At 38.9% G+C, this 9,866-nt stretch overlaps 1 protein-coding gene across 2 annotated transcripts in view; it reads left to right on the top strand.

The window, feature by feature from the left end:
- Positions 1-324: 324 nt before the first annotated feature.
- dock1 (dedicator of cytokinesis 1) overlaps positions 325-9,866 on the top strand; it is a 191,301-nt gene continuing 181,759 nt past the window's right edge. For both annotated transcript variants that reach the window (XM_063482824.1, XM_063482823.1), the window contains exon 1: positions 325-500. In XM_063482824.1, coding sequence (XP_063338894.1) covers positions 458-500 — 43 coding nt within the window. In that variant the 5' untranslated portion in view covers positions 325-457. The remainder of the gene's footprint in view (positions 501-9,866) is intronic.

The raw sequence follows: 9,866 nt of genomic DNA, 5'->3' as shown, positions 1-9,866 counted from the left end.
TAGGTAGCTTTTTATAATGTTGCATTATACAATTAGCATATTTTTATATTAACATAAACGTTGTAGCCACGTAATGTGGATATTGAAACAAAATAACTAAAAAAAATTAACATCAACCTTGAATTATAACTCCTTTATGATATAATAATACCTCTACGCCCTTGCAGATTAACCTGCAATCATCTAATCATTCATGCAGCTCAGTAGTCATGTAGCAGCGTCCGTCACAGCACGACCAGCGCTGCGACTTTCGCAGGACGCCTGCAGGGTGAAAAAGTTGTGTTCCCTTCCTCCCCCTTGCGGAGCGTCCTGTCACTGGTGGAAAATGGCTGCTCGGAGTAACTCCCCAAAGCTCAGAGAAAACTGAAAAAAAGAAGTCTACATTAATAACAAGAGGTCACATCTGGACCTTTTTTAACAGGCAGAGCGACAACTCGGGGAAGCCTCGACACTGAGAATGTCTCGCTGGGTGCCCACTAAAAAGGAAAAGTATGGAGTTGGTACGTAAGAAAACTTGCATGCTCCATCGCTAGCTCGCCCTAGCTCTCTGCTCTCAGATTGAACAAGTTAGGGAAGATTTGTGATTAGAAAGCGAACGGCTGAGTTTTTCCCATCCGTGGGGCTGTACGTGGGATCTCGTGGTCAAATTTGCCAAAAGCTAGTGGAATGCAAATATTACGAGTGGGGAATGTGCCAGCTGGTTTGCATGAAATGCAGAACAAGGATTGTCTGTCTTTTGTGAGGAAGAGGACTGTGTGTGTGTGCGTGTGTGTGGATTGGGAATTGTTAGAGGCGCGCCTAGTACGGCGGTGTTTCCTGTGTTATGGGGCCTCCGCTACAAACTAACTAGCTAGTTTCAGGCTACGCTGGACTTGTAACTGTGAAGTTTGATGCTTGCTTTTGTGTTTTTTACTGTTTTCGTCTTCTGTACCAGGGAAAGCCTTCGCTGTTATTTGCTTATTGTCAGCTCATCTAAGGGTTTGAAACCTGGCTGAAAAGCATTGTGCCGTTTAGCTTCCACCATCTCCTTTAGGGGGGATTCACTCAACAGTATCGAACCTCGTCGCAAAAAGTAACTGTAACTATGAATGATATGCAGAAGAACTCAGCTTTAAAGGGAAACTGCTACAAGGGCAGCGTTTGCTATGTTTTCCTGTAGGAAAAAGACATGATCAGATACATCCAGGAGATGTTAGAATTATATTACTGATATGTTTTTTTGTCTTTGTTTACCAGGTTTACCATGCTTTAGGCACTAATATGCAGCCTTTAAAAATGACACTAATGGCACAAACCACATCTTTCCACATGTTTACTTTTTGGCTTTAGATACATTTGAATAATACCTATCCAGGTGTGCAATATAAAAAAAGAAGTGCTTTGAAATTTCTTTGGTAATTCCACTTGACTGTGGGATGGAACAGGGAACAATAAAAATAAAAAGCCACCATGAGGAAGTTGAGGTAAGATGAAATCTGTAATGCACAGAATATAAGAGAAGAGTTGCATGACTTGTTGAGTTTTGATGGATTAAAGTTGCTCATTGCGCCACAGGACAGATTTTTTTTTTTTTTTAGGGATCTTTCATCTTAGCCTTTATTTGTAAGGACAGTGGAGAGAAGATGGGGAAGCTGGAAGAAAAACCAGGGGGAAGATGTGTTGTAAATGTCCTTGAGGCGATTTTGAACCCGGGCCTTGCGTTTGGGCTGCCTGGGCTTGCCCAGTGAGCAAACCAGTGCCCCAGTTTGTTATTTTTAATGTCCCACAACATACTGAGTTACTTTTGGCTATGTCCATTAGTGGGACTGAGGGCTTGCAGCTGTATGAGGGTTGCTGAAGCTGACTGATGGATGAGTTCAGCCGGTTACGTGAAAGCACTGTTTTTTGGTCCGTTTCATGGCGTTTGAAGTGTGACAAGTTTACAGTTCTGATGCTAATGCTTGTCTGTTTAGTCACAAATATGCAACGGTTCTTGAAAGTTGAGATTCTTCAAAAGCCATGGAGAAAATTCTCTCAGGGTTCAGTGAATGCAAGAGTGGATGAGTCATTAGTAAAAAGAGAAGCAGCTGCCACCTCACTGCTGCACAGTATTGGTTGGGTGCACAGCCATTGCACTTTTAATACTTTGTGTTGACCAAGTAGCACTAATGAGCAGTCGGTGAGACACCTTATGCTAGCAGCGCTCACTGAGGACCTATTTCTGTTTCAGCAAAACTTTTTTTTTTCACACCATTTACTACTCTCATAATGGTCCCACTGCTTTGTTTGTGTATGTGGGAAAAGTGTCTCCTTTTGTCTTCCCACAGCAGCATTAATAATGAATGGCACTGTCTTCTTGCATAGAGCATAGCAGTGATTACGCATGTTTTTGTCCTCATACTGGTGGATTCACATTACAGTATTTGTGCAAGCAAGTCTTTGTATAAAGCCATGTTAGATTTGTGTCAATAATAACCAGAAAACAAAATAAATCTTTGTTTTTCTTATTTGTTTTTGTTTTTCTGTGTCATATTGCGTAGCTTTCTGCTCATTGTTATGCTTCACTGTGTGGAAAGCGAAGCACTTCAAACCTTGCACAAAACCAGAGGAGCTTTTCAGTAAACTAGCCTTTTTTGTTGCATGTAAAGCTTAGTAATATATTAGTAATATATCCGTGTTGGGTAATGATAACGTGTAGGTTTCTTAAATTTTATAGCAGTATGGCTGTAGTCTCAGGATCAGCTGGTCAGTTGTTTGGGCAGCACACTCTTATCGTCTTCTTGGTAACACAATAACAAGTGTTACTTTGGTGAAGAAAAAAATGCTACATCAGTAGCTTTACAGGATTGGTCCATTGTTATTGTCAACAAAGGGGAACAGATGATTTGCGTTAGGGTTGAGGCTTATAGTGTGAACATATCTGAAGTGGCATATTTCAATGTGCTTGTTCCAAGAATAGTTTATCATGGCAATCTCCAGAGTCTGTCAGCAGCAGCAGCAGCAGCAGCTACACCCACACCAAACTGGATGTGAAGGTGTTTTTAAAAACAGAAAAAATGATTGTACAACAAATCTAATGCTCGGGATATTAAGACCATTAGCAGAAAGGTGAATCATTCTTCATGACCATACATGAAAATGATTTCTATACTGCAAACACCAACTTTTGATGTCTTTTTATAATTTAGATAAAGTGGACTCTTTATAGGTAACATTGTTAAGACATTACATTACAGAAAATTCAAAAGTGAGTCTTTAAAATGTTAATTTACCAAGATAAAGTTAGACTATACCTTTATGTGGTTCGAATTATACAGCTGATCTCTGTTAATAAGGTGAATGTTTGCTTGCAGAGGTTCCAGTTTACTGTCTGAGGGCACTAACATGTCCTCTTAAAAGGATCGTGCACTTAAGAGTTCCTGCTAAACATATGTAACTAATATAGTGAGCAGGGAGCAGCGTTGTAAGCCATAATGTATGTTTATGACTGAGTGCCTTTACTTCCTGTGATTTTTTTTTTCCTTTTGATTATTCACATTGTACTAACCTGCCAAACAAAACTTTTATTTCTCGTCACCTGACCTTTAGTTGACTAATGGAACCATTTGGAAATAAAAAAGGGAGGTGTGGCTCAATTTCCTGTGGCAAGGTTAGTGACCTCAGAGTGAAGGAGTTTATCTTTTTAAGTTTTATTCTTTGACTCCATTGCATCCATCTCAGCATGCAGCAGAGCAACCTCATCTTCAGCTGTACTTCAACCTGTGTTCAGAGCAGTTTCTGCTCTCATCTCTGCTACGGTTACCATAATTCTACCTTAATTCTACCATAATTCTCCGATCTCATGGTAATTAATGCCACCACCCATCTCTGCACCTTCTCTTTTGCCTTGTGCTCTTGCTAGAGGTCATTATCACAAAGAACAGTGAGGGAAAAAAAACTTTTTATGAAAGCATTAGGTGTCAGAAGCTTCAGTAATGCTGTGCAAATCGCATCTTGCTAAGCAGAAGTCGTAACCTCACATATTGTAAAATATAACATTTTACAATGGTGCAAACATAGTGCATTCATGGAAACACTAGGGATGATATACATATACATATACGGATGACCCCATGCTGCAATAATGTTGACATTCTGGCTTTGGGGAGGCCAATCCATCACTGCCAGTGTGCACGTTGTGTTTTTTCTATCCAGGCATGCTTTTCCTGCATTAGCAGGAAGTTGAAGAATGAAAAATGAAGCTGTTACAAATCAAAAGCTTAGAGATGGTGTTGCATAGTGGATCAAAATCTGACGGCATTCATAATCAAATGAATTCTATGAAAAGGAAAAAACCACCAATGTTTTCTTATTTTCCCCTCGTCCAGTTTCCTCAGATGTTTTAAGGACACTCCACACAACGTAGACTAATAGCTCTTGGGGAATACCTGCCTGTCATAATGTATTATCTTCAACATTGTTTGTAGACTGGAGCAAATTATGTGTTGCTTTTGACAAAGTGCCTAAAGATACTGTTTAAGATTGGTTCTTTTCTCTGTTATGTGCAGACACAACACTGGTTCATCCCTTGAATTAGGTTTTTTTTTATGCTTGAATGATTCACAGGTCACTGTTAAGCGATTTAAAGACAAAAAAGAAAGAAAGAAATCCTCTCACAATGGTCAGATGTAAGGACTGGACTGAAAGTGTGTTAAAAAGCAGCTAATGTCCAAAGAAAAACCTTGTTGCTCAAGACCACTTAAAAATGAAAAGTCTGGCTCCTTGGAAAAAAAGATTTTTAAAAAATGACTAGAGGCTCAAGGCTATTGCAGAGTATAACTGTGTTTCTAGTCTTAAATGTTTCCTTCACTAGTATATGGACATAATTTGGGGCAAAACTCCTTTTTGATTGGGCCTGTGTGTAAGCACCTTGGCTTTATGTTAATAATGCCTCTAGAATTCCCCCTGTCTCACTACAGGCAGCAGAGTACATAGCTTTTTCTGTTTCTTGTAAAGATAACGATTGCCCCGAGGCATTAGATTAACTTCCTTCTTTAAACAGTGTTTTCAGCTTCAGCGGCATTTGCAGAATGCTGCAAACTTGCCTAGACGTCACTCAGCTGATCTCGACTAGACTATTTTTGTGTTTTGTTTTGGGGTTTTTTATGATGGAGTGAAATAAAAAGAAGTAGAGTTACGGCTTTCTTTCAGGGGTCTGCATTATTTCTTGACCCATGCTCATACTTAAAAGAGGAGAAAGGTCAATCACTCTTCAGAAAGATGTTACATTTATATCTCATTTGACCCTGAGCTAATTTTCAGTACACTTTTCTTGTCAAATGCCAACCAGCCCGGCATAAATTAAAGGGATGAGGAGTTCTGAAGCCTAGTTATTCTGGTGGCATCTCGAAAACGATTTAACATGGCCCTAGGGAAAGGTTGTTTAGCTGTCTCCCATTTCTGTGATGAATTAACCGGAAATACTTTTTGATGCTAATTTCAAGGGTTGTCTCATTAATTCTGTTTCATCGTGGATGTTTCTGTTCCTTAAGAGAGACTTCACAGGGTTGCGGTTCTAGAAAGTTAACCAGGGAACACTGTGGAGGACTATTTACTGGATTCACACATCACCTTTGAGAATTCAGCACAAATGGTGTATGAAAGCGTGCGCTTTCCTGAGAAATGTTTTCCACGCGTTGATGCTTCTCTTTTTGTAAATTAACTTTTAATCTAACTTAAGACCAGTTCAGAAACAAATGCATGTGAACTGCAATTACTCAACTGTAGGTTTGGTGGAAAAGGAAGTGCTGATTCCTGCAGGTTAGATTGCACGCTGTCAAATTACATAAAAGGACAAGTGGACACATAAGCCGCCGAGTTCTAAATTTAAGCTCTGATGGGGGTATGATTGATATAGCTAAACTGTTTCGTGGAAGATTGACAGACTTAGATTGCTTTTATTTAGAATAGGTTAGTGACGAGTTACACGCTAGTGGCAGAAAATAGGATGTACGAATTGTCATGCACATGCAAGGAGTAGGACAAATATGGCCTCAATTAAAAGCCAGTTTGGGTTGCTTCATGAATAGCAACCATATGTTTTAAAATTCACTTCTCACATTTTACTCTGCTTGTGTAGCCCTCGCTGCGGCTATTTGGTGTGAAATATATATAAAAAAATCCTCCTGTTTTTAGCCGTTGCAGTCATTTACATTCCATTTAAGAAACGTCTTTCTCACCTTTTCTAAAGAGGAAAGTTCTTTGTGGTAAACCATCTATACATTAAAACCATAGAAATTCATTTGGCAGTGTGATGCCTTCTTTATGTCTCACCTATCCATTTGGCAGCATGACCAATGTGTCTGCGTGCGTGTGTTGGGTTGTATGCTAACAAGTGTTTTTTCTTTTTTTGTTTTTTTTATTTGTGCTGACTCTGAGGAGTGTGCAACTCTCTCTCTCGAGCAGTCACCTGGAGACTGAATACTAAGCTAACACCATTAATTCCAATTTTATGAGTTTGTGCGTCGTGCTTTCGGATTATTTGTTTTCGTCTGCATGCGGAATGCAGAATACAGCCTCCACCTGGGACTTAATCCTGCTGAAGTTTTTCTCCCCATTTAATACAGCTGTACTGCATTTATTGAGCTGCCCTACAGATCTGTAAACAGAACATCTTCCTCTTTCTGCGAGCCAGCTCTACTTGGATGTCCGCAAAGCTTGAGGCTGCCAGTTAGATCACACTGATGATTCATATCTGGTTTAGGTAAAGCGTTTCTCCCAGTAGGTTACTGTTATTTGGCTTTTTGTAGTATACAAAGCTTTTTGACCCCTCCCACCCCCCAAAAAGAAGGTGTATTGTTCATTGACTCTATATTTCCTTAGTATTAATTAGATGATGTTACATAGTCAAATCTTTGCCCATCATCCTCTTGGTTTCTCTTTGGAGGTCAGTATGACTTTGCTATTATTCATTCTGAAAGGGAATTATATATTAACTATGGCTCATGCTGCCTGGTGAGGCAGTTCTAATAGTACAGCCCCCAATGGCTTGCTGTGAGATGGTGGCTAAGACAAATGACAGCTGGCCTATTCAATCAGTGCATAGCTAAGTGGTTCCACACTATTCCATCTTGGCTCACCAGCGAGACAAAGCTAGGGCGCTTCTACATCTTGTTTTAAGTATTGCTGTCTTTGGGACGGCCCAGTTGAGCGGAGGAGAAAAAGTGAGGTTGGGTAACGTTAACCTTGGATTTACACACATCTAAATTTTTTCAAATTAAAAACGCCTTTCAACTTCTATTTGTACTGATTAACAAGTTTGAACTTTCCTGCAAGTCTTGGAGTTCCTGTGGTGAAAATGAAACGAGTGTATGAATGTGATGAGTCGGAAATCATCAGCATCCTGTCATATTGCCATTTGCCAGTGTGGTTCAAACTGTATTGACTTGTACTGGAACCTCTGGGGAAAACAGATGCTCACAAATCATCATGATGCCTGTTACATATACCTGTTTGTCAAATCAAATGTTACTTTGTTATCCAAGGACGCAAAGACGTCTAGCTTAGAGCTGTAGTCATCGGAAAGTGTTTCATAAACGTTGGTAGATATGTCCGTTTTCAGTAAGATAAAAACAAACTTCCTTTAGCTAAATGTATGAACACACCCATGGTTGCTGAAAAATTTGAATGCCATTGGTGATAGGAAAGTTAAATTTGTGGAACATCAAATTTAAATGGCCTATCTGTATTTGTATCTATGTAAACACTTAGGAAAATTGCGTTCCTTTCAAATACGGGTGCCCTGGTCACATTTCCTCAAAAGTTACTCCAGTGTTAGAGTTTCAGTGAGGCTTCACACAGACTTCCCTGTTCATTTACATTACCTTTTTTTTCATAGTGTCTTGTCTGCACAGGCACTATTGCATTCCACTGGTAATAGACCAACTACACGTGTCCTTCAGACAGGCTCCATGCTCACGGTCTCCACAAGTGATTATAATCCTGGATTAACTAAGTCTAACTAACATTTAAATGTCAGAGAGTTTGACATGTATGAAACCGTTATTCAGAGTGCAGAAGACATTTAGTTGCTGGAAGAGCATAATCACTGATCATCTTTCATTTAGCTTATGTTTTTTTTTGTTTCAAACAATTGTCATATTGTTTCCTGCCCTCCTTTTAACTGTTTCCTTTTTATTCTGTCTTATACTATTGCTCTGACCGACTGTGAAGCACTTTGGTCAACTTTGTTGTATTATTGTGTGCTATAGAAATAAATTTTGATTTGATTTGATTTTTGCCCTACTGTTGTAGTATAAATTAAATGTGTATAAAATACTACTTTAGGGTGAAGATGAAGGCAGAGTCTCTGACAAGTCACATTCTTCATTAATGACTGTAAAGTGGATTTTTGTTAATTGAGCCTGAAAAGGACTTTCATGCTCTTTGTTGAAGTTCATTATGTATCGGTGCATCATCATACAGCTCACAAGCTTGTCAAAAGACAATCTTGTTGGGTTAATTGGTGATGGTCAGTTGGCTGTAGGTGTGGGTATAGAAGTGTGTGGTTATGTCCCTGTGCTGGATTGGTGACCTGTCCAGGATTTATCCTGCTTCTTGCCCCGTAACAGCTGGGACATGCTCCTGCAGCCCTAAGATGGATAATTGGTTAAGAAAATGGATAGGCTAGTTTTCTTCTTTAAGCTACAGTTTACTAAATCTCATTGTTTATAGATGCTTTCCTATAATTGCATATAGGATGTAGCCTCTCTTTTTGTCTAAGTCACTATCCTAATATAGTGACTGTGCTAGTAAAACTCTGACAGCATGCATCGCATGTAACAAATATCCATGGTTCATGTTTTTGCGTGATTACTTGTTCCGTGTATTTCGTGGTTATGACCCAATTAAAGCCGCAAGAATCATTAAAGGAGAAGTGACCTATGCCTAAGCTTTAACATACCGATTAAGCCAGAATAGTGAAGTATTCGATGTCTGAAAATGGTTTATGGTTCCACTCTGCCTTGACTTTATGGCAGCCGTTCAGAGGCAGTGAAGACGTGCAAACGCTCGCTGCTGAACATGTCTGGATTCATCCTTCGGCTTGGTTACATAAACAGGTTCTCCACCACACTTAGGATTGATTGTGGACACGCCAAGCAGCATGTGCATTGTCTGAAAGGAGTCCTGCTGTGCTGCTTTGGCTAGCTTGACAGATGGTTAATGGTGTGTAACACATCTGTTTGAAACAAAGGTTACTGATGTGGACATTTGCTATTACATAATTTAAATTCAGTTGGCTAAAATTAATATAGAACATAATGTATAAAGCATTTATTTACCTCAGTTATTAACTTTATAAGAATTCAATTCAAAGGATTGTCAGGGATTTCCACAAGGATATCGAGTAACCAGCTAATGGGAAATATTTTGACTGTAAATGCTTTGGCAGGCTTCGGGTCATTTTAATACCACTATTTAGTTTGGATTTCTTAATAGATATTAATATTTAAAATGGCATTTTCTCAAGACTAATCAGTTTTTTGTTGATTTTCATTCAACCCTATTATTCATGTTTTATTTTACATATTGAAACCTTTATTTTTTTCTTGACGAACTTAAATGAACTTTAAATATTTTCAGAAATGAAATATTTGGAATATACATGATATATAATATACATATGTATACTTATTTCAGTGCTATTTTTTAATTGTATTCCTTATTTATTACTCTTGTCTTACACAGAACCTTTGCTCAGTGATTATTTACATTTAATAATCCATCAGCAAGAGTGCCTGACACTTACAAGATCAACAATAATTAGCACATAGGTGGGCCGGCATGGTTTTGCATAATGTAGGTCCTATTCAGAGCCTACATGGAGCTTTTCAGACCATTATGGATAT

Source organism: Pelmatolapia mariae, linkage group LG8, assembly GCF_036321145.2.
Source record: "Pelmatolapia mariae isolate MD_Pm_ZW linkage group LG8, Pm_UMD_F_2, whole genome shotgun sequence".
Lineage (NCBI taxonomy): Eukaryota > Metazoa > Chordata > Actinopteri > Cichliformes > Cichlidae > Pelmatolapia > Pelmatolapia mariae.
The sequence above is the reverse complement of the archived record's forward strand: the minus strand, read 5'-3'. Positions and strand labels throughout refer to the sequence as shown.